Source organism: Abramis brama, assembly GCF_963993115.1.
Source record: "Abramis brama genome assembly, chromosome: 6".
Lineage (NCBI taxonomy): Eukaryota > Metazoa > Chordata > Actinopteri > Cypriniformes > Leuciscidae > Abramis > Abramis brama.
The window spans coordinates 30,770,700-30,796,294 of NC_139968.1; the positions used below are offsets into that span (position 1 = coordinate 30,770,700).

The 25,595-nt window shown below is 37.7% G+C and overlaps 3 protein-coding genes across 4 annotated transcripts in view; 1 reads left to right on the forward strand and 2 right to left on the reverse strand.

The window, feature by feature from the left end:
* The window catches only part of LOC311085752 (uncharacterized protein), a 333,708-nt gene that overhangs the window by 48,879 nt on the left and 259,234 nt on the right, over nucleotides 1-25,595 (reverse strand). The gene's annotated exons all lie outside the window — the stretch shown is intronic.
* The window catches only part of LOC311085787 (uncharacterized protein), a 219,676-nt gene that overhangs the window by 32,396 nt on the left and 161,685 nt on the right, over nucleotides 1-25,595 (reverse strand). The window lies entirely within an intron of this gene.
* LOC311085740 (uncharacterized protein) overlaps nucleotides 1-25,595 on the forward strand; it is a 294,139-nt gene that overhangs the window by 16,714 nt on the left and 251,830 nt on the right. The window contains exons 9-13 of one of the 2 annotated variants that reach the window (XM_084118338.1): nucleotides 9,935-10,237; nucleotides 14,060-14,365; nucleotides 14,695-14,991; nucleotides 15,765-16,076; nucleotides 16,400-20,099. The exons of the other annotated variant lie outside the window; for it this stretch is intronic. Coding sequence (XP_083974464.1) covers nucleotides 9,935-10,237; nucleotides 14,060-14,365; nucleotides 14,695-14,991; nucleotides 15,765-16,076; nucleotides 16,400-16,497 — 1,316 coding nt within the window. The 3' untranslated portion in view covers nucleotides 16,498-20,099. Of the gene's footprint in view, nucleotides 1-9,934; nucleotides 10,238-14,059; nucleotides 14,366-14,694; nucleotides 14,992-15,764; nucleotides 16,077-16,399; nucleotides 20,100-25,595 lie in introns of those variants that run through there. 2 annotated transcript variants of the gene reach the window in all.

The window sequence follows — 25,595 nt, forward strand, 5'->3', positions numbered from 1 at the left end:
CCCCAAAAACCCAGCGTTAAGAAACCAGTGGATGGAGTTTGTTTTTTCAGAGCATCATCAATGGAGCTGTGTTTGTTCCCTGCATTTCGACGATGATTGTTTTATAAACAAAGCCCAGATCGACGGATTTGCAGATCGTCTAATGCTTAAGGATCGAGCAGTCACAATGATAAAGGTTTGCGGTCGTGCGTTGGAACCGGACGGTGAGTAAAACTGTTGAACAAATGTCTCTGTGTGTTGTTAGCTCGGCGCGTTAGCACAGCTTTAGCTCCGCCCACACGGCACGCCTCCAGCCGCTCGTTTTTTTCCGGTGTTACAATATATTCAGTTCCTGAAATATTTGGTTCCAATGGGTGGAGCTATCATGAATATTCACGAGACCATAGCGTGGGCGGGGCGACAAATACAAGCGAGTGGAACAGAAATTATTAGCGTGAGCGCCTCAGATCGCGTCCTAAACTATAACTATTCGTTTCTGAGATTAAGCTTTTTAAATGTCTATTATTGTATGTTTAAATAAATATTTACAGATATATTCTTGTGTTTTGATTCTGTCTCCCAAAGTTGTCTGTAGGTTATTATTGAAATAGCTTTTATATGATATATGATAACTCAAGACAACATACGAACTTGGAGTTGCATGTTGTTGGAAGCTTTGGATGTTGCTTTACGCTTAACTGAAAATCTTTTTGATACACAACTGTCAAAGGTTATCATAAATGTTAGGCTTCAGTTGCTTTAACAGTTGTTTTCTCTAGCAATGCTTTAGAACGTTGGTCAAATTAAGTGATAATTATTTCAATTGTATTGATGTATACATAGCAAGGTCCAACTAAAGTAATGTTATACTCAGTTTGTGCAATTTGTCGTTTTGAATGTACCATTCCAAAGGTAAGTGCACCTAATTGTAATACAACAGAGACAAAACTCTAGCAAATTGATTCATTTAATTTTGTTTTTTATTTGACACTGCCAAATTTCATATTTTCTTTCATTGATATCATGCATGGGAGTGCAAAATTAAGGGTGTTTACATCTAGGGCAAATAAAAACCTCACTGTATAATATAGTATAAGACCTCATCTAAAAGTAGTATGTTTTGATCATAAAGAGACAGAGAAATCACTAAGTGTTACTTAACTCACCTCTCATTGTATAGGTCTGTGCCCTTCTAAGGACATATTTGTCATTTTTTTTAGAAACACCATGAGGAACCTTTCCAGATTCTTTAAATTCATACAAGGTTTTAAACATTTCCTTATCTATATTGACAGCCAAAATGACAAATTCAACAAAGATGGGTAGGTTTATTTACATGAATTGTGGTTAAGACTCGTTATTCTAAAACATCACCATAACTAATTGGATGATGAATGCTTTGCAAACTATATGTAATGAACCAATTATTTATTGGCCAAAGCTGTACAATAGTAAATTGCACCGAAATAGAGATCAGAAAAGAACTTTCTCATTTAAAGAATATAATACGTATAATTTTTATAATATAAAACATTATGCATAAAGTTATCTACCTATCCTAAATACATATACATATATACATGTTTAGTGTTTCAGATGTGCTTTCCCCCATCATGTTTGTGGATGATACAACCCTTGTTCTTTCACATTCACATTTTAGTACGTTAATGAGCAATGCAAATGTTGGCTTAGTTGCTTACACTGCTTGGTTCATGTTAAATAAATTATCTTTAAATATTAAGAAATGTAATTTTGTTATTTTCAGTGGCAAAAAAACATACAACAAAGAACTAGCGCAAATTAGAATTGGGCCTGTTGAGATGCTTAAGTTAACAACAACAACAAATTTTTAGGAGTTATTATTGATGAAGGTTTGAGTTGGAGAGGACACATAGACTATGTTTGTGGCAAAATTAACAAGTCAATTGGCATAATAAGGAGGATTAGTCATCTTGTTACTCCAAAATGTCTCCGTACCCTATATTACAGTTTAATCTATCCGTATTTGTCTTATTCTAACATGGTGTGGGGGAGCACATTTCCTACAAAGCTACATAAAATTTTAATTCTCCAGAAACGGTTTGTCAGGATAGCGACTCGTTCAGGTTCCCACACATCTTCAGCTATGTTATTTAAGAAACTGCAGATTTTTTCAATTTTTGACATTAACACCTTCCAAATATGTGTTTTCATGTACAAATTATTTTCATCGGAAGGAAAGATTCCTGGTCAGTTAATGTTATACTTTAAAGCTAACTCAGCTGTTCATGCCCATAATACCAGGCAGGTAAAGGATCTCCATCCTCCAAACTTTACCACATGTAGAGGCCAATTTTCAATAAGATTTAAAGGTACACAAATATGGAATAGATTTTCTCATGTGGCGAGACAATGCACCTCAGTAGAGAGTTTTAAAAGAGTTTTAAGAGGTCTGCTGATGAACTAGTTTGTGCACTTGGTTGTTTCTATATTTTTTTGTATTTTTATTTTACTGAGAAGTGCTTGCTGTTTTATCACCAGTATTATCATGACATATTTTGTTTGTTTTTTTCTTTTTTTCTTTTATTAATGTTTGTATGAGTTGTATTATATTGTGTTTGCATTCTTTGGTTATTTTTTATCTTTCTTTGGTGGAGGCTTTAGATAAGCCATACTGGCTTTTTGCCTTCTCCGGCACTGCATCAGTTTGTCCTTGGTGTTGTACTTCCTTTAATTTGTGCAAATAAATTAATAAAAAAAATATACATACATGAAATTGATAAACAAAAAAATTTTCCTCAACATATTTCTATGTAAAAATAATTGAGTTTTTTTTAAAGCAGTCACTCATTAACTCGAAATTACTTTTATAGTAAGATACAGTGTCTTAAAATGACATATTTTATTCATATTCATCTGTAAAAACGTGAATGTTAGACAAGAGAAAAACATGGGATCAAGGACAAAATTAATACAGCAGGACTAAAAAAATATTTACTATATTATTCAAATATGTATTTATGAATATACCTTTCCTTAATATTTCGGTAGCCTATACCCATGGCTTCTACACCAGTGTGTTGTTGTGTTCACTTGTTTACAAAAAGATTTCATAAGATAAGAATGATAACATTACTAAACTGATAAGATGTAGGCCTAATTTTTATGATTAGCCTAATGGTTAGTCATTATTATCAATTAATTTGACCAACGTTCTAAAGCATTGCTAGAGAAAACACCTGTTAATGCATCTGAAGCTTAACATTTATGATAACCTTTGATAAAGTAAAGGTTGTGTATCAAAAAGATTTCCAGTTGAGTAAAGCAACATCCAAAGCATGCAACATGCAACTCCAAGTTTGTATGTTGTCTTGAGCTATTAGCCTATAATTTAAAGGGGGGGTGAAATGCTCATTTTCACTCAATCTCCTGTTAATCTTGAGTACCTATAGAGTAATATTGCATCCTTCATATCTCCAAAAAGTCTTTTGTTTTATTATATTTTTAATTGCAAGATTGGCTGTACCGAGTCTTTCCGGAAAAAACCGAGCGGCTGGGGGCGGGCCGTGTGGGCGGAGCTAAAGCTGTGCTAACGCGCCGAGCTAACAACACACAGAGACATTTGTTCAACAGTTTTACTCACCGTTCCAACGCACGACCGCGAACCTTTATCATTGTGACTGCTCGATCCTTAAGCATTAGACGATCTGGGCTTTGTTTATAAAACAATCATCGTCGAAATGCAGGGAACAACAGTCTTACACAACTCCGTTTGCTCAGGAAAACAAACTCCATCCACGGGTTCCTTAACGCTGGGTTCTTTGGGAATCTGTGCAGGGTTGTCTTGCCCTGGCAACCAAAAACACACTTCTTTGGTGACATTGACTTCCCAAAAGCCGGGCAGGGCGCTTTGATGGCGAACTGCTTTCACTCTCTCGCCCTGGGTTATGAGTGCGCGCGCGCCCGCGATCTTACCGGAGAAGTGCCCTTAGGACCCATATAAGGAAATTCCGCCCTCTCTTACGTCAGACAGAGCCATACTCGAAAAAAACTTTCCGAAACTTGTGACAAACCGGAAGGACAATTTTTGGAACAAAAATACTCCTTCAAACGTACAACTTAACTTTTGAAACTTTGACCATGTTTAGCATGGGAATCCATTAACAGTGTAAAAAACTCAGTATGCATGAAACAGTAATTCACCCCCCCCTTTTAAAGGCTTTTTTAATAATATGCAGACAACTTTGGGAGACAGAATAAAGACACAAGAATATATTTGTAAATATTTATTTGAACAGCAATCACACACCTTTAAAAATCCTAATCTCAGTCATTCATGAGAAACGAACAGTTCTATCAAATGTAAAAGAAAATTGGAGAAATATGCCTTTATTGTAGGTCTTGCAACGCTTCCTTACAGGATCAGGTCTGTAATAGTTCAGGTAAACTCAGAGTACTGAAACACATGCTACAAAACGATTCATTATTTATAAAATATATACGAGTAGTTTAAGCTTATCTTCGTTCAACTTTATTACCTGTTTGAAATAAATAATCCATAAAACAAAACGCGATCTGAGGCGTTCACGCTAATAATTTCTGTTCCACTCGCTTGTATTTGTCGCCCCGCCCACGCTATGGTCTCGTGAATATTCATGATAGCTCCACCCATTGGAACCAAATATTTCAGGAACTGAATATATTGTAACACCGGAAAGACTCGGTACAGCCTATCTTTCTTTTATAAATATAATAAAACTAAAGACTTTTTGGAGATATGAAGGATGCAATACTACTCTATAGGTACTCAAGATTAACAGGAGATTGAGTGAAAATGAGCATTTCACCCCCCCTTTAATTATGCAAATGAGTCATTATCTCATTAAATATGCAAGATTTTGCATATATTTTCGGTAGATAGATCTGAACGTATGATAAAGCACAAGATGATACTTAAACACAAGATGAAAAAAAAATTCAGGGGGATTTCAGGATATGCTTTCATTACCTAGAAAATCAAAATATACTGTCCATAGCCTTAAAAAAATTGAATGTTTTATTAACAAATCCCTCTGAAAATATCTTTAGAATACTGCTAAGTGTATAACTAGAAAGTTTGGTGTACATAGGTGCTACATAGGCTGAGATGTTTGGAGAATGACAAAAAACACGTTTTGAGAAAATAGCATTTAAAGACTTAAATAGCTCTAAATGAGATTTTGTCATTAGCTTTAAATCCCCCTTTGGACATGATTGGTTACTAGAAAGGAAATAGAAAAGAAATTGGGCATTTCCTTTACATAGAAAGGAAATTCCCAAATTTGGATTACATAGCGTTGTGCAGGAGACTCAGAGTTTTACAACGATACCGGCACGTTGGAATGCTAACTTCCTGGTAAATTCGGTAGAAACTTGACTACAAATAAAATTTAATAAAATAAACATCTTAAAGGGATAGTTCACTTTAAAATTAAATTATGGTATGTTTTAGCTTACCTCAAGGGCATCCAAGATGTAGGTGTCTTTGTTTCCGCAGTAGTTTCAATTTTGATATTTTTAGGTCAAATCGTTCTTGTCTGTCAGTCATATAATGCAGGTCTATGGTCACCACCTCAAAGAGCAAGCACAGAGTCCAAATTAAAACAATTCCCCATCGTCCAAATTAAACAATTCCCCATCGTAAGTACGTTGATGGCCTAAGACAAGAAACGAGCGGTTTGTGTGAGAAAACGAGCTGTATATCGTTTTTACCTCTTGTACACAACCATGGCGCTTTCCGGCGCTTGCGCAGACTAAGCCAGAAGGCGCGCACACGTCACACACCAGGAAGCGCGCGCGCCCTCAGATCACTTGGACGTAGTTGTGTACAAGGTAAAAACCATATAAATGCTGTTCGTTTTCTCACACAAACCGCTCGTTTCGTGTCTTCGGACTTTCGGACTTCTCTGTGCATGCTCTTTGAGGTGGTGACCATAGACCTGCATTATATGACTGACAGACAAGAACGGTTTGACCTACAAATATCAAAATTGAAACTACTGCGGAAAAAAAGACACCTAGCCTACATCTTGGATGCCCTTGAGGTAAGCTAAAACATACCAAAATTTTATTTCAAAATGAACTATCCCTTTAATGCAGGGGTGGGCAAACTACGGCCCGCGGGCCACATACGGCCCGTTAGGCTGTTTAATCCGGCCCGTCGAGTATTTAAAAAATTGTCTTAAGATCGCATTAATTTAGCCTTTTTCTTGCAATACTTTGCGTTATATATAAATTGCGTTGCATATATTTGACAATCGGAATATCAGATATTTCATGCCATAGCTAACAAATGTAAAAAAAGGAAAAATGACATAAAAGCAGATCATCATTCATTCAGCGCTGTTGTGGCTGCGGTGTGTCACGTAACAAGCTAGACGCGTCACCATGGAAACCAAACAGACAGCAACTTAAGCGCATAGACTTGGTGCACGTTAATGTTTTTTCCTTTTTTTGAAAACTCACAGAGAAAAAAATGTTTGGTAACCGCTTGCACACGTTAAGTTTTTCCTTTGATTTTTCTGCTATTTAGTTTTGCTACTCTGGATTTGTGGATGTATCCTCCTGACTGATTCCGTTTACAAAACCTTTATCGCCCGGCTTTCGACTACGCTCCCCTGACGTCTGCCATGTACAGAACCCGGTTTTGTTCATTAAATGTTCTGATCTGCATTTGCTTTTTATGTTTTATTTTATTATACTTAAAATAAATTTGTATATTCGTTTATTTCGTTTTTTTCCAAATTTTCGTTTTTTAAAAATTAACCTCAAAACATAACATGCTAAATGGGGGATATCTAGCATAAAAAAAATGTATTGTCAGAATGTCGTCTCTAAGTTGTTGAATTTCGCGCAGACGTTGCCACAACGTAAATGTGTTTACCCAGCCCGATCTCATAAAAAGTGCGAATACCACGAATTGTATTTGTAGTTCTTATGAAACGCAGTTTTCGCGTGCATATGATACGCACTTAAAGGGATAGTTCGCCCAAAAATGAAAATTCGGTCATCATTTACTCACCCTCAAGTTGTTTCAAACCTGTATGAATTTCTTTTTTTCTGCTGAACACAAAAGAAGATATTTTGAAAAATCTCGGGTAAACCAAACAGTTGATGGACTCCATTGACTTCCATAGTATTTTTTTTTCCTACTATGGAAGTCAATGGGGTCCATCAACTGTTTGGTTACCGACATTTTTCAAAATATCTTCTTTTGTGTTCAGCAGAAAAAAGAAATTCATACAGGTTTGAAACAACTTGAGGGTGAGTAAATGACAGAATTTTCATTTTTGGGCGAACTATCCCTTTAATGGCGTGTAATAGGCACGCACTCTCCACCCCTAATCCTAACCAAAGGGTTTACAGTACGCAGCATATGCACGCAAAAAAATATATTTTTGGCGTATAAATGGCACGAGAAATTAAATTTGTGGTATAAAGATACGCAATTTAATGAGATTGTGTTTCATAATCTGCTACTGGGCCGGCCCTCTGTCAAATTTTAAAACCCAGTGTGGCCCTTGAGCCAAAAAGTTTGCCCACCCCTGCTTTAATGTATATTTTCAACGTTTACTTAATAGCAGCTTGAAAGAACACATATTGAAGGAGTAAACTAGCCCAAAATCTCAAAACTGACCACTGCATGTTTTTGCCTGCCGTGTCTCGCCTTAAGCTTGATATATTACCGTGATATATAATTGCCAGATTGAGTTTTCCACCTGTTGAGTTGATTTGTGTATAGCACATCTGTTTTCTTCACATCTGTTTGGATGAGGAGAGGCACAGCTCTGATGAATGGAAGGCAGTCCTGAGACACACTATGGGCCTGTCCAAATAACCAAACTTGTAGTCTTTGCACTTGACCACTTGTCTACTTGCATGACATATTTCATGGATTTGGCCCAAGTGTTCAAGTAGGCGTAAAGACTGCATGTGTGCATACAACTTTTGATTACCCGATGGGACACACTTACAGTATAGTGTTGTAAAAATATTTAGGGGAGCGCGGGGCACAACCTAACGCGGGGCTAGTTGTAACACACTTGTTTTAAATACTTTTGCACATGCATGGATGACGAAACTTTGTGTATTTACTAGTTGCCATATCAACACTATATAGAGAAAAAAATCCGCCAAAATTTTTTTTTTTTTGGAAGATATCCATAGACATTTTATTAAACCATAGCAAAAGTAAATTTCTTACTTAAGTTAATTTTTTATCTCTATTTTTTGTTTATTTAAAATAAGACAAATCTGATATTATTTTAATCTCTAAAATGTTATTTAACAGTTGAGATAGTTATTTAATGCTTCGCTAACTAGCAGAAGACACTAGCCGGGTTTAAATCCCAGTTGTGCAGGCGGGGGCATGTTGTAACACTGCGTCACAATGAGCCCCTATTGGAAATATGATATTATATTCTATACTTTTATTAACTTTATTGAGAAAACTTGAGAAAAAGGTGAATAAAGACTGAGAGTCAATGTTCAGAAATTACTAATTATTTATTTGTTTTGAACTATGTTGTATAGCTGTGTTTTCATGTGTCCGTAGTCAAAACTCAAAAGTGAGTTTATATTTAAAAAATTGGCATTATTTTATATGAAAAAGTTTTTTAATTGTATTTTATTTAGAAAATATTTTAGTTTGTTTTGTATATTTTTTTTATTCGATCAGATAACATTTTAAGCGGTCATATGGTCATGTTACAATGTGCCCCTGCACATGTTACAATGTACCCCACCTATGGGGCATGTTGTCACATTTCACTTCCATTCTTTCGGGGTATATCAAGAAAAAAGTATATACTGTATTAATAAAACAAAAACACATAATTGTAGTAGACATGTGGGAAATTAATGTGGGAAAAAATAAATACTCTGAACCAAAAGTAGATTTACACAAACTGAGAAAGTCAAAAAGCGTTACTTTGTGCCCCGCTCTCCCCTACTTATGATAAAAATAAACTTAAGTGACAGACGACACAGTTTAGTAATTGTGGTGCTTCCAATTAATTGATAAAAAGCAATTGCAAATATTGTATAAATATAGACATACCATCTTTGCACCAATAAAATGTGAAAAACTTTGTTTTACTACCAAATTATATGTATTATCTAATTAATTTAACTTGCAGTGGAATGTTTTCCTCAGCATGCGAGTTCACGAACATGATGCATAATGGGATGCGCTTAGCCTGTGTGTGGGTTTAGTGTGTGTTTAGGGCACTGCTCTTTGGCAATTTTAAGACATGGGAGAGTCTTTCACACTTACTTCCTGTCGCGTGCACATGCTCTCAAATGGCTAAGACTGCAAATGTGTGTATTTTGGACAGGTCTTATGTAACTTGTGTCTCTCTAGCGGTTGAAGGAGTAGAACTTGTACTAACTACAAGTTACAGTACTTACATTGGGTCTTATTCACAAGTAATTGCATACACTATTCGTATTTATACGCACATTTGAACTTCTCACAAAAAATTTAGAAAACAAATGGCTACACATTCTCATATCTTTTTCCATGGTCCCATTCTAGATCCTTATTGAACTGTATTTTTGCTCATGAATAACATTTTTCGAGTTAGTTTGTTCAGAGACTCCTTAATATCACTTTTGGGAGTTAAGACAGTTTTAATACGGAGTGATAAAAGAATCTTTTATGAATACTCCTAGATGCTAATAAGTAGAAAATGCCACAACACTTGCAGAATGGTTACAGACAGTTAGGGAGATTTACGATTTAGATTTAAGAACGAGTCGGTTTATGTAAACCTTTATTGAAGGGACTGGGCAAGATGTGGGGGGTAATGTTTTCGAGCATATATTTTTTTGAACTATATTTGACTTCAAATAGACTAGCTGGTTACACTTGGCAAACTTGATCTAATAGAAACATTTTCTTTGTATTTTTCTCTTTCTATGTGTCACAAATTTTAAGTTGCATATATATCAGTGGTGGAGGGAGAACCGATCACTTTATACCCTGATACTGAAATACAGAAAGACGATCTGATAGTGTGGATGTTTGGAGATGAAGACAGTCGCATTGCTCAAATGACTGGAAAGACCAGAGAAACACATGAAGGTACTGATGGGAGATTCAAAGACAGACTGAAGCTGGACAAGAGGACTGGATCTCTGACCATCAACAGCACGAGAACTGAACACTCTGGACTTTACAAGCTACAGATCAGCAGCAAAAGAGGAGCCACAAACAAGAGATTCAAAGTTGCCATAAATTGTGAGTAGTTGTTTACTTAGTTTATTTATCTTTGTGTGTTTCATTGAAATGAACAAAACTGAATTTTAATAGTTAAAGTGCACATTGAGTTACTGTAATGTGTCATTCCTTTTGTATTTTCCTCAATTATTAAAAGTTATGGTGTACAGAATGATGAATTGATGCAGTACAGGAAATTACTGGCCCATTAATCATAAAAAATGAGCCAAAATGATCATCTTTATGAAATGCTGGCCCTCCATGTGCTGCCAAAACAGCTCTGGGCTGGGTTTCCCGAAACCTTCTTAACGCTACGTCGTTCTTAAGTTACACCTTAAGCTGTACCTTATCGTTAATACGTGTTTCCCGAAACGTTCTTAGTTAAGTATACCTTCTGTAAGTCATACTTTCGGAAGGTTGGTCTGGACCACTCTTAGCTTCACCTTATCACTGTTGCAGGTCTATACGAATATAATTCAGAAGTTTAATAATCCCAGACAGTGTTCAGTTAGGCTTATTCAAGTGTTTTCTTGCAAAGAATAAAAATGTCATTACACTGATTGTTTTTAGAATTTTAATTATATTATTATATATAATAAAATTGTATAAATTTATTTTATTTAAAGAGCGCTTTTAAAGGCCAGTGAAAGCAAAGGCTACTGTCAGTTAAGTCCTATTCGGACGCTAATATTGTTTCTCATGGGCTCGTACAGTATTTAAAACATTTACAGGGGTAAGTCGGTTATTTTAGTGCCGTCCGAATCCATAATATCAGTGTTTTTTCTGACCCAACCCACGTAAAAATCCCTGGCCAAATTAGTACCTTCTGTTTTTTGACAAACAGGTCGTGTGGTGATTTAACTGCCGTCTGAATCCACATCTCTGCGTTTTCAAGAAGAGATTCAAAATTCACGGTTTAAATCCTTTTTGATCACTGCCGAGCACCATACGTGACGTACACTTTTATTACTGAAATGCTTGAAAGTATTTACAAGAACAATATTTCATAGCAGCTCCACCTCAGCGAACAAAAATGGGAAAGAGAAGAAAGCACATAAAAAATTTAAATGGTTATTATGGCAGCAATATATGATACAATTTTAAAATATGTAGGCAATGCTATTATAGGCTATTATAGTTTGGATTATGTTTTATAATATCCCATGAGTCATAGTAAATGCAATTGCAACTATTTCTAAAGTGCTTTTTTTATAAAGAACACCACTTTCTCACATAAACAGCCCCTGCACGAGAGAATAATGATTCTCGAGCCGTCGATATCAACAAATTCAACACCATCGCCACGGACAGCGCCGGGTAACGTCGCACGTTAGAAGGTAGCCTATATCTTAAGCGGCTTCCTAAGGTATAGTTTGGGGAACACGCCTAGAAATGGTATACCTTCAGTTAAGTTATACCTTAAGAGTCTTCGTAGCTCGCTAAGAGACAACGTTATCGGGAAACTCAGCCCTGACCTGTTTGACAAGGTCCAGTTCCGACTTTCACATGCCCATTGTAAGTGCTTTTGACGGTGGACAGGTGTCAAAATAAGGGGCTTTCGCACCAGAGGAATCTTTTCTATTGTGGGGAGTTCCTGGTTTTTGGCGTGTTCGCACCATAGGAAATAGGAGCGATTTTAGGAACTTAGCTGGAGGAACAGATTTAGCTCCTACTTCAGGGTAGGGTCTAAACCAGCACAATTGGAACTATCATTGACGTTGGTGTACGCTGATTAGCCGAACGCACACGAAACACTAGTACCCACCATTTAAAAAAAAAAAAAAAAAGCTGTGTATAAACACAGATTATAGCCTATATACTTACTCCAGATGCTAACTCTACAAACATGGAAAACTGATAGATGGACCTCTCAATCTTTACATTGATGAGAAAATCCAATGCAACTTTGAGGGGACCAGGAGAAACATGATTGTTTATTTCTGCTCAGCTAACAACACTGGATATCAACCACATGGCAAACACTAATAACTTTTCATTACTGTACTGTATAAACAGTCCCATACACAAAAGAAATGTATGTAAATATATTTTAAAGTGTCAAAAATATATGTGGCATATATTCCAAATACATTGACGTTGTCCACTTATATTTATCATTTTGAAATATATTCTGAAATATAACAAAAATATATGAGTGTGAAATATATTTACATTTATAACATGTAATGTAAAATATATGACAAAATATATGGTCAAAATGTTTAGCTTGCTAAAGAATGGTCGAAAATGTATTTTGATCATAGTAATTTCTCTACCTTTTCCCCAATACACAACAGTAGGCTTCCATATTTCACTACTGTTTTATGACACACAGCTAGTATAAATACTGTACTTACATTTAAATGACTGCAATGTAAAATAACAGATAGTTGCTTTCCTAGGACTGTTAGGCCATATTAGGTGGCACGTACCTAACACTAAGTGCAATTATTAGATTTATTGTTGTTTTATTGACATCTTTCCTGAAGTCATTTAAATATTGAAAACATGCACAATATTTATGATGCAAGTATAACAGTGACACTCCAACTGTGAAGTACACTTAAACAATAGATAGAACTCAGTGTCTAACACTGCATACACACACTATTAAATAACTGTATTCAATTCTGTAAAAATAGGGAAAAAACTCTGCATTCTGTGGGTTGTTTACTACATAAAATTGTCATTTTCGGCCAATAAAGTCAGCAAAGGGGCAGCCGTGGCCTACTGGTTAGGGCTTTGGCCGGTTCGATCCCTGACCAGTAGGAAAAATGTGGGTGGGTGAAGTAGAGCACTGCTCTCCCATGCCCACATCCATGGCTGAAGTGGTCTATCTAAAAAAATTAATTAAAAATGTGTTGTTTGTTTGTGAAAATGTTGACTTTTTACATTTCAAAATATATTTACATATATTTAACTAAAATATATTTATTGGGCCAATTTCAAATATTTGCATATATTCCAAAAATATATTCTGAAAATATATTTCAAATACATTTCTTTTTTTAATTTTTTCTCATTTTAATTCTCTTATCAACATGGAAAAGTGGATCAGCCCACTTTCTGCAAATGTTTTTTTTTATTGAAAACAACTTTGGCATATACTGTAGTGTTCAATTTCACACTAACATTCTTACTTGGAGCAAATCATTTCTCACACAATGTACCACTGTCCATCAATAAAAGGAAAAACTTTGTCACACAAACGGCCCCTTCAACAGCCCTTTCTAAGGGATCAAAAGAGGCGATACAAAATAAAATTACAAAGTGCACATGTAAGGTAAACTAGGACTCTGCCTATAGTGCAGTTAAACCATGGCTTAATGCTTTCTTTTTCTCAAGTTTGCTTTGACCATAGCAGTCAGGCTACTGCTTTTATTCACCAGAGGCTCAAGTGGTATGATCCCCTGACGCACAACATCCTGTCGTCAGTTTATGGTTTGTCCCTCCTTGGACGCTCTTGGAAAATTCTCACCACTGCTGGCCGTTTCAGAAATACCCAGTAACAATAAGGCCCTTGTCAAAGTCGCTCAGATCTTTATTGCTGCCCGTTTCTCATGCATCAACACGTTGATTATGAGAAATGATAGTTTGCTTAACATCTAATCTACCCAGACCTTAATATGTGGCCTTGTTAGGAGATCATCAAAGATATTTGCTTCACCAGTGACTTGTCATTTATGGTTTGGCTCATCAGTGTATATGTTGTATTTGTTAAAAATATATATTTTTGTAGTTTGTTCTACCAGTACACACACGCATCCTCAATGAAGCTTTACTGACTCACATGTCACATAATCTCCTAATTTCTTTGTTTCTATTTGCTACCATGAAATAAAGTGAAGAAAGTGTCAGCCAAGGAGGGAGAGTCTGTCACTCTGGAGTTTAATGCTGTAATCCAGAGAAAAGATGAGTTGCTGTGGCTGTTTGGAGATGAAAACACTTGCATAGCTGAAATCAAAGCAGGGATTGGAAAGATTTCCACGACTGATGTTGCTGATGAGAGATTCAGAGACAGACTGGAGCTCGAGAAGACTGGATCACTGACCATCAGAAACATCACAACTGAACATGCAGGAGTTTATACTCTGAGGATCATCAGCAGTAAATTGACCAAAATCAAGAGATGCAATGTTACTGTCAGAGGTGAGTCTCTCAAGTCTTTCTTTTTAATTTGATTTGTTAATTTGAACCAAATCCTGCCAAGTGTGAACACACACCCTAAGATTCAAGCTTCAAAATCTCCCACTAAACTGAATTGTCAAATAAACAGTTCTGTTGCTGCCTTACCTCCATAAGTAAATTATATAAGTAAATATGTAAGGTTAATTTTCAAGCTGATTTTAAATCCCTATCTGAATAATCTTTGTGAAGTACTGTCAAACTCTGATGTTCACATGTACAGGAACTTATATAATGGAAACTTTTTCTCTATATTTCTCTTGTTCTTTGTGCTGCTGTCACAAATGTGACAGTGTTGAAGACAATAGGGATGAGGGGAAAGAATGTGACTCTATACCCTGATACTGAAGTACAGAGAGATGATCTGATCCTGTGGATGTTTGGAGATCAAGACAATCTCATCGCTCAACTGATCGGAGAGACCGGAGAGACGACATATGCTGATGCAGACGAGAGATTCAGAGACAAACTGAGGCTGAACAAGAACACTGGATCTCTGACCATCAGTAACATCACATCTGGACCTTATAATCTACAGATCATCAGCAGCAAGAGGACCTCGTACAGGAAATTCAGAGTTTTCAATTCTTGTGAGTCTTTCGATTTCCTTTTAAGAAAGTTTTATTAGTACTATTATTATTGCAATACATAAATGCTAAATAAATTAGCTAAATGTATGTCCCCTCCTTGCACCAAATTAAATAAAAAAATTAAAAGCTCTGCAAAAACAACTGAATGAACCGATTATCCGTTAATCAGGTCTGCATACAGTGAACAGAAATCATTCACAAAAGACGTCACTTTACAGTAGTAAATTAACGTATTTCTATAGACAAAAGGTATCAGAAAAATACAGGAGGACATGGAGTGAGATGAAAATACACGATACAAGGCAAGCTAAGAATGCTTTATATCAAGCATTTCAAACAAACTAATACTTCAACACGTCTTCGCCTTTTCCCGTCAGTTGCTTTGATAGATGTGTGCATCTGTTTAATGTTTCATACATATTTCCTCAGCACATAACTTACATTTTACGGTTGTATCATTATCTGTAAATGTGAGAACGTCACGCGTATTTCCATTTGCAAAAAGTTTCAGTGAACGAGCGGCAGTTTGCATATGCACATCAAGTTAATTTTCTGAATTTGGATTGTACAGAACATGTGTTTTCAGATCGGGGTCCAGAAACCAATTACGCCAATATAATTTTGGAAACATCAGGATGTCTTTATAACATCTCATTTAATATTGTTCACGTGTATAATACTATATTTATTAAATGCAGTAAATTTAGGCCATATCAATTGAACCTGACAATTTAATATCAGTGTCTGTACAAGTAACTCTGTTTGTTCTCCAGGTGAGTCCGGTCCCAAGACAGTGTCAGTGATGGCGGCAGAATGTTTAGTTTTAATCACTGATTTGAACATAGAAAGTGATGAGAAAGTGGAGTGGAGATTTGAAGATAAAATTCTCTCAGCCGGAATGAATGGAGACATCAGTAAGACTTCATACAGTGATGATGTGAGATTCAGAGGCAGACTGGAGCTGCACCATCAAACTGGATCTCTCACCATCAAAGACACCAGAACCAGCGACACTGGAGTTTATCATCTAAACATCTGCAGTGGAAAGAACATTTGCTGGGAATCATTCAGTGTTACTGTCAGTGGTGAGTAAATCAACTCTTCCAATTTGACCTTTTTTATCAGTTAAAAGTGACTTCAGCCATTTCTTTGAAAAATAAAAATTTTGTCATCGTTTACTTGCTCTTATGTTGTAATAAACTTAACTTTATTTATTCTGCGGAAGTATCTTCTTTCTACTTTTTTTCCAAATAATGAAAGTATTTTCTTCCGTTTAGTGTCAGTCTCCAAAAAGGACCAGGAAGTCCATATGCACTAAATTCCAAGTCTATTAAAGTCATGTTACTTGGTGTGAGAATGAGATGTCATAAGTTTTGATATCCGACTACAGATATACTTTGTATTTCAGATTCTAGAGGAAACCGATTGAATAATTCAGCAATTGTACCGATAAATGGAGAGGTTCCTGTTGGAGTGAATATGCAGCAGGCCACGAGTCCAGTTTGATCAGAAGACACTAGCCATAGGCATTTCACTTTTGAGCTTGAGGGACACATCTGTTCTTCATTATGTGGACCTCTAGGTTAGGATGGGTAATGGTCTCCTATTGTTCCCTATTATAATACAGACTAAGGTCCTCTTAGCTGCAGATGTACTAGTGGGAAGCTAGCCAGAAACTGACCATATATGGACTTCAATGTATCATATTCCTATATGATGGAAGGTATGTACTCTTATTGGTTAACACTGTAACCCCCATCGTATTCTTACTATATATACTCGGACAAAGTGGCAGTGTAACGATGCGGTTGAGACATAGGAGGAAACAGGATCCACGTGCAGCAGAAATCTTTTATTACTTGACAGATAGTCTCAGCCTCAGACGTCACGCCCACGGAACGTTGGCTAAACGTCTGATGCATATGGTACACTTAACTGGAAACACTTCAGGAATGTCGAAGTCGTCATCTGATTGGTTGAATTTTATCGGATTTCCGGGGGGCCCGAGTGTCGCGTTTATTTTCGGTCAGCCGGGAAACAAAGCGCAGACGTGTGATTGCGGAAGAAAAACTGTTGTGTTTACATGAGTGACAATGAGCATTTATCAAGATCAGCTAAACGTAGGATTCTCAAAAGTATGCGAGGTTCACGGCATAGACTCTTTAAGAGATGTCCAGGAGTTTTGTTTGAGGCACTTAGTGGAGACTGACTTGTTGCACGCCAGTCTGTTGTTGTGGGGACATTTCCACGCCCCGAAACGTGACGCTGAACGAAACGAACTGTAATTGGTTGTTTGACATGTCGGTCAAACGGCCTTATGGGCGGGCCTTGGCCAAAGAAAGCTGCTATGAATTCCAGACCTTCAGCCATCAGTCTGAAGGTCTGGCTACGCGAGACTACTTGACAGACACAGACTAGGGAACAGGACAACCTACATACAACATCATGAACTCATAAAGAGTGAACAAGACACAGGGCTGAAATACACAGGAAAACAAGCTGAACAAGATAACAAGGGGGTGTGGCCAATCTAAAACACCTGAGGAGACTAGTTAAACATTAAACATGACTGGGAACTACCAAACATGGAAAAAGACAGGGGAACACAGACAGGAATCATGACAGGTAGTAAAATTAAGAAAGGTTCTCCCTCAGCGCTGGGTCATTGTTCACTCAACTGCTAATTATGAGGACTGAAATGAGGCACAGTTGGACTGCAAATTTTACAGTTAATCTGACACCCTTAAATACATAAACAGCCAAATGTGGCGTTAAATAACTATTGTTCTTAAATGTTTTAACTTTTGAACTGCTAATCTGTATGTTTTATAAAAGTATTGTAAAGGAGATTCGTTGAAGAGTAGTTAACATGATTGCGTCATCAAGTTTTGATCAGCATTGATTTGTCGAAGAATCACGTGCGGTTTGTTTCTCTGAGCCAAATATGAACAATTGTTGATGCTTAGTCTCACCCCCGTCCCCAGATTGGTTTTAACTATCATCTACTCACCCAAGAAACATAGGATTTGGTCTTATGCACCACCAGTTAGAATCTTTATTTGGACGTTTTAACTGCACTCTTTGACACAGCATAACAAAAATCAAAAACAATTATACAACTGCTTTACACATCGAATGAGGCACTGAAATGTATGTTTTCAAACGAGTCGCTACACAATGAACCAGTGGAATTGCGTCCAATGGAGATAACTGGCGCAGCCAAGAGTTTCGTTTCTAAATTTAAATAATAGTTATATAGTTTGTGAAAATATTTTATACTTGTTGCACAAGACAGTTTTCACAAGTGTTTACACCATATATATTATTATTATTATTATTATTATTATTATTATTATTATTATTATTATTATTATTATTATTATTATTATTATTATATAACAATGTCCATTTACTTTACTTTCTGAGCTTTTTTGGGCACATCTACATTGTCAGTAAATAACTGAAATTTCACTGAAAAGTGCCTATAATTATAATAATATTGTAATAAAAGCAAACCTTGCTTAGGGATCGTTAAATGTCGACATAATTTCATCTTGACATCTAGAATATCCAAGTATAACTTTCTATATATGTTATAACTTTCTATGTTTTCCTTAATAATTAATAAAATGTAATAAATTTAGACAAAATAAATGTAAAATTGGGAATTTGAATGAGCTTGAATGAAAGTTCAAGTTCTCCTATTTAAAATGATATATGGCACTTGATGCTGACTGCTATAATGGGTTAGAAAAACGAAGAAGAGTACAGACGAGTCAGGTGGCCCAAAAATGTTCTAGGTCTTTAAAGCAACACTATGTAACATTTTTTACCTTAAAATAATGTTTCCAAAATCGTTTCAGTGGTTCATCAAGTCATAACAGGGTGAAAGGCACTTATGCCTCCGCTTTGCGGTCATTTACAGTGCTATGCATAAGTTTAGACACCCATGCTAAAGTTGACTAAAAAGAGGAATAAAAAATCATCTTTTGGAAATTGAACTTAGTGCCTTAATTTAAAAAATTAGGAAAAATCCAACCTTTAAGGACACCAATTTTCTTTGTGAATGAATAATGTATTGTAAATAAATAAATGTTCTTCCTTAAAATACAGGGTGCATAAGTCTGGACACCCCTATGTTAAATTCCCATAGAGGCAGGCAGATTTTTATTTTTAAAGGCCAGTTACTTCATGGATCCAGGATACTATGCATCCTGATAAAGTTCCCTTGGCCTCTGGAATTAAAATAGCCCCACATCATCACATAGCCTTCACCATACCTAGAGATTGGCATGGAGTACTTTCCATAAGATCATCTCTCAATGCAAATCAAAGCAGCTATTAGGCTAACTGAAATAAAACCATTAAGGCATTTAATTAAGGCATTAAGTTCAATTTCCAAAAGATGATTTTTAATTCCTCTTTTTAGTCAACTTTGGCATGGGTGTCTAAACTTATGCATAGCACTGTATCTGCTATAACCACACTATGTAAGATTGCCAAACCAGGTCGCGTTTCTGTAATTCGAATGAGACACAAAAAAATTACAAATTTGACTTGCTTTACGGCAAGCGTTACAATAGTCATTATTTTGTTTTTCTTCATTTCCGATGTCGCAATACATCATACTTTCATAAAATCATGCATCATACTCAACCTTGTCTGTGGACATTGTTCATTCCAAAGCCGGTGCTGGATAAACAGTGGGCGTGTTTATTTATGAAAGCGGTAATGGACAATTCCGCTTCCAACCTGTAGGTCGACCGAAGAGGAAAAGTTCCATAGTGTTGTCCAGCATGGTTTAAGTGACAGCAGCCTGTTATGTTGTAAATGATGACAGAATTTAATTATTGTGTGAACTATACCTTTAACACCAGTATTGGGTTAATGCTCAGGTTTATATTTATGCTCATGTTTTTGTCATCAAATCTGAATGTCAATTTGTAAATGTGATCTGAAATGCCTTTGTATTCATTCTTAAGTATTTGCCTGATAAAACCGCCTTATTGCACTATTGTGAATTAGTATTATGCCTATTTGTAAGTCATTTAAATAAACGTTCATGTAAAGATATTAATTTGTGTATTCTGACAATAAAGAATTTCACTCACCTGAAGAAATCCATCCTGTCCTTTTACATCTGTTAAAAGAGCATGTTAATGAAGATTATTGCTCTATACAACTTATCCATCTTAATTTTAATTTGGAGGCAAGTTACATCGCCGCAGTAACAGTTTTCTGAACTGGGGGGTGAAATGCTCATTTTCACTCAATCTCCTGTTAATCTTGAGTACCTATAGAGTAGTATTGCATCCTTCATATCTCCAAAAAGTCTTTAGTTTTATTATATTTATAAAAGCTAGATAGGCTGTACCGAGTCTTTCCGTAAAAAAACAAGCGTCTGGAGGCAGGCCGTGCGCTAAAGCAGTGTTAACCGAGCTAACAACACACAGAGACATTTGAAGCAGTTTCTTACTCACCGCCTGCGACCGCAAACTTTTATCATTGTGACTGCTCGATCCTTAAGCATTAGACGATCTGCAAATCCGTCGATCTGGGCTTTGTTTATAAAACAATCATTGTCGAAATGCAGGGAACAAACAGTCTTGCACAAAAACAAACAGTCTCTGAAAAAACAAACTCCATCTACTGGTCCCTTAGCGCTGGGTTCTTTAGGAATCTGTGCAGGGTTGTCTTGCCCTGGCAACCAAAAACACACTTCTTTGGTGAGCAGAGCAGAGCGCTTTGATGAGGTAACGTTACTGCTTTCGCACTCTTCTCTCTCTGCTCTACGAGTGCGCACGTGGTCTTCCGGCAGAAGTGCCCTTAGGACCCATATAAGAAAATTACGCCCCATCTTACGTGACACAGACCCATACTCGAAAAAAACTTTCCGAAATTTGTGACAAACCGGAAGGACAATTTTTGGCACAGAAATACTCCTTCAAACGTACAATTTAATTTTTGAAACTTTGTCCATGTTTAGCATGGGAATCCAACTCTTTAACAGTGTAAAAAACTCAGTATGCATGAAATAGCATTTCACCCTCCCTTTAAACTACACAAAAGTATATAATGTAACAACCTTAAAAATATTAATAAGTAAAATGCAGTACTAGCATAATATAAATGCAAAACTATCATAAAAACTCTGACAAGGAGTCCCCCCCCCCCCCCCCCCCTTGCAGATTACATACCTCTAGTTTTACTCTTGATACTTTAAGTACATAAGAGTATGCAAGATAATTTTGCTTAAAGGAACCATAAGATTGTGGCAAAAACTGGTACTGCAATTACTTTCAAATTACTGTAGAGCGGTGTATCCCCTCCCCCTCCCCCTGACTCGAGGTTGCCAGATAGGCTGCAGGATCCAGCAGGAACGTAGGCTGCTACAAGGAGCTTCCAATGGCAAGTGACGAGTCCTAACTTACACAGTAAGTTTTTTTTCCTGTTAATTATGTTTATGCTTCATGAGAGATGTTTTAAGAAGTAATTATGTATCGCAAAAATTTACTAATGGCGCTTAGCCAAATATAATCGTAAAGATGTATGCTCGTGTGTGACAGTACATTGTTAGAACAGTAGCTGTTTGTTGTGTATTTACGAAATGCAAATTGACCTTTCTGTGTTTCCTTATGCCCTCCTATGTTACGTGATTATTCTACGTCAACACCGTAGATTTCGAGTGTTGAAATAAACGGCAAGCACTGGTTTACGTTTACTCCTGCCTCTCGTATATACATCTAGGAAATATAAGAATATATAACATATTTGGCGACGAGGACCTTTCGTACCACGTTAAGTTTTGTTATTGTGAACGTTAGTCGAAGTTTCAAGGCTAAAGATGTTCGTGACGCAGATTCCACACCCCGACCGCGCCATTCTCCACGAGGGAGAGTGAGTGGATGCACGTGAATCCGAAAACAGCCGCGACAGTCGGAACAGAACGAGTTGTCTTCGCTGGAAGGAAATAGAGTGAAAGACAGGAAAAAGAAATTGATGACGCAACGCGGATCAGGAAAAAAAGGGAAGGAATCACAACAGCTGACGAACTGAAACAAGAGGGGAGTAAAAAAAAAAAAAAAACATGGCTGGATTAATTGGTTGTATTGGACCGTTTGATGAATCAGTAGAGCAGTAGAGTGCTTACACCGACCGAAGGTGTTGCGAATTAGCCATGGCTATAAACACTGTGATACATGCATCAGATTGTTCTTTATGTAATCATCTATGTTTATTTTGTATCTGTCCCTATTCAAATAAACAACAAATAAATAAATAAACGTTTTGACTACTTTGTGCTGGCAAACGAAATAAAAGATGAAACAATTGTGCCAACATTTCTAAGTGTCATGGGTGTGAAAACGTTTAATCTGCTGTGCAGTTTAGGCCTAACTCAGCCACAGAAACCAGGCGACAAATCATATGAGGAAATAGTGGGCTTACTCAAGGATCACTATTCACCCAAACCACTGATTATCGCAGAGAGATTTCGCTTACATAAAAGAAATCAGCAAGATGGTGAATCCATCTCACAATTCGTGGCTGTGTTGAAACGATTGCCCGAACATTGTGAGTTTGGCCAATCATTGAGTAACACCATACGTGATAGGCTTGTCTGTGGTCTTCGAAGTGAGGCTATACAAAAACGACTGCTAACTGAAAGTAACTTAACTTTACAGAAGGCCATAGAGATAAGCACGTCAATGGAAATGGCCGCAAAAGAGGCACAACAACTAAGTGCATCCACCCATGTGCACAAAGTGTATGCTGATTCAAAGAACAAGTCAAACTCAGATAAACCATGTTACCGCTGTGGAAAAGTGGGCCACCAGCCTGAAGATTGTTGGTGCAAGGACATGAACTGTAGAAATTGTGGCAAGAAAGGCCACATTGAACGTGCCTGCAAAAACAAAAAGACACAACCAAGCAAAAATGCTGGACCTAAAAAGAAAAGTTACTAGAAATTTAAACAAAAGCATGTGAACCAAATGGAAAATGCCCGGCACACACAGAGTGATTCTGGATCTGAGGAAGAGGATGCCTTGTGTGTTTTATCTGTTTCAGGAGATGAGCAGGGCTATTGGGTGACTCCTCTTCTAGATGGGAAACCAGTACGGATGCAGGTGGACACAGGAGCTGCGGTATCACTGGTGTCAGTGACAACATTCAATGAAAAGTTGCCACATCTCACACCTCAGCCATCAAACATTACCCTGAAGACCTATACAGGTGAGATTGTTCCTATTAAAGGGTTAATTGAGGTGACAGTTAAACTAAATATGCAAAAAAAAGAAACTTCCACTGTACATTATTGAAGGCAATCACCCAGCTTTGCTAGGAAGGACTTGGCTGGAGAGGATTAAGTTGGATTGGCAAGAGGTCCATCTGGTCAGTGAAAACTCAAAACTCCAAGGGATTCTAAATAAATATTCGGATGTGTTCAGTGACGAACTAGGAAGTATGAAGGACATTGCAGTGAAACTGACGGTAAAACCAAACAGTCAACCAAAGTGTTTAAAAGCCAGACTGTTGGCCTACGCAATTAAACCCAAGGTTGAAGCTGAATTAGAGAGACTAGTAAAGGCTGGAGTTCTGCGACCAGTACACACGAGTGAGTGGGCCACGCCAATTGTGCCCGTCATAAAAAAGACGGGTCCCTTCGACTATGTGAAGATTTTAAGGTGACTGTGAATCCGGTTCTGACCCCAGAGCAGTATCCCCTGCCTCGTATTGAGGATCTTTTTTCTGGTCTCGCTGGGGGCCAACGGTTCAGTAAGATTGACTTGTGCCAGGCATACTTGCAGAAGCACGTGGGAACTTCTTACCATTGTGACTCATAAGGGGATGTACCAATATCAGTGGCTTCCTTTTGGAATTACCTCAGCGCCGGCACTGTTCCAAAGAGCAATGGACCAGATTCTCAGTGGGCTGACCGGGGTGCAGTGTTACCTTGATGATTTGCTTATCACCGGAAAGGATGAGGCAGAACACTTGAGTAACCTAGAAGCCACCTTGCAGAGACTGCAAAGTTTTGGACTGAGAGTCAGGAAGGACAAGTGTGAGTTTTTCTGCCCTTCTTTTGAGTATTTGGGGCACGTGATTGATAGTTCGGGACTTCGTAAGGCACCCTCGAAAGTGAAGGCAATAGTGGAAGCGCCATCTCCACAAAAAGTCAGTCAGCTTCGATCTTTTTTGGGGTTGTTGACTTATGCGAAATTTGTGCCAAATTTAGCTAACAGGCTGAAACTGTTGCACGAGCTACTGAACAAATCCAAAAAGTGGGACTAAACCATGTGAAGAATCTTTTAATGAGGTGAAAACAGCCTTAGCCCAGTCTGAAGCTCTCACTCATTTCAACCCCGCTCTGCCAGTGCAGCTGGCATGTGATGCATCGCCCTATGGCGTCGGGGCGGTGGTGTCACACATCATGCCATCGGGTGAGGAAAAACCCATCGCTTTTGCATCACGAACTTTGAGCAAGGCAGAATGTAACTATGCCCAAATTGAACGTGAGGCACTTGCTATTGTCTTTGGGGTGAAGAAATTTCATCAATTCTTGTTTGGTAGAAGATTTACACTCCTAACTGATCACAGACCTCTCACCTCCATCTTTGGCCCACATTCAGGTATTCCTTCACTTGCTGCCGCAAGAATGCAGTGTTGGGCCCTTCTTCTGTCTGCGCATCAGTATGATATCAAGTACAGAAGATCGGAACATCATGCTAATGCTGACGGGCTCTCCCGACTGCCATTGCCCACTACACATCCAGAACCAGCAAAGGCAGAAATTTTCTACTTCAAAGAGGTAGACAATTCCCCTGTAACGGCAGCTCAGGTAAAAAAGCACACACGTACTGACCCAGTGATGTCCAAGGTTTTGGACCTTGTGCTCAGAGGGGATGTGGGAGAAATGTCTCCACTCCTAAGGCCTTATGTGATCAGGAGAGATGAGCTTACAGTTGAATCTGGATGTCTACTGTGGGGCTCAAGGGTCATTATTCCACCACCATTGAGACAACGAGTACTGGAGGAACTTCATTCTGGACACTGTGGAGTTGTTCGGATGAAGGAGATTGCCCGTAGCTACCTTTGGTGGCCAGGTGTGGACTCTGAGATTGAAGAAAAAGCAAAAATGTGCAGTGCATGTCAAAAGCTGAGAAATAGCCCTCAACCAGCCCCGTTACACCCCTGGCAATGGCCCGAGGAACCGTGGGTGAGAGTCCATATTGATTTTGCAGGACCATTGGAAGACCATATGTTTTTAGTTCTTCTTGATGCCCACAGCAAATGGCCAGAGGTTGAGGTAATGAAATGCACGTCATCAATGAAAACTGTGGAAGCCCTTCGTTCAATTTTTGGTCGGTTTGGCTTGCCACAACAACTTGTCAGTGACAATGGGCCTCAGCTGGTCTCGGAGGAGTTCGAGGCTTTTATGAAGGCCAACGGGATTCAACACATTCGATCAGCACCGTATCACCCGTCCACTAACGTTCTTGCTGAGCGGTTTGTCCAGACAATGAAGCAAGCTCTTAAGTCGACACAGGGTAAAGGATCACTGAATCAACGCCTGAACACTTTTCTACTTTCTTACAGAAACACCC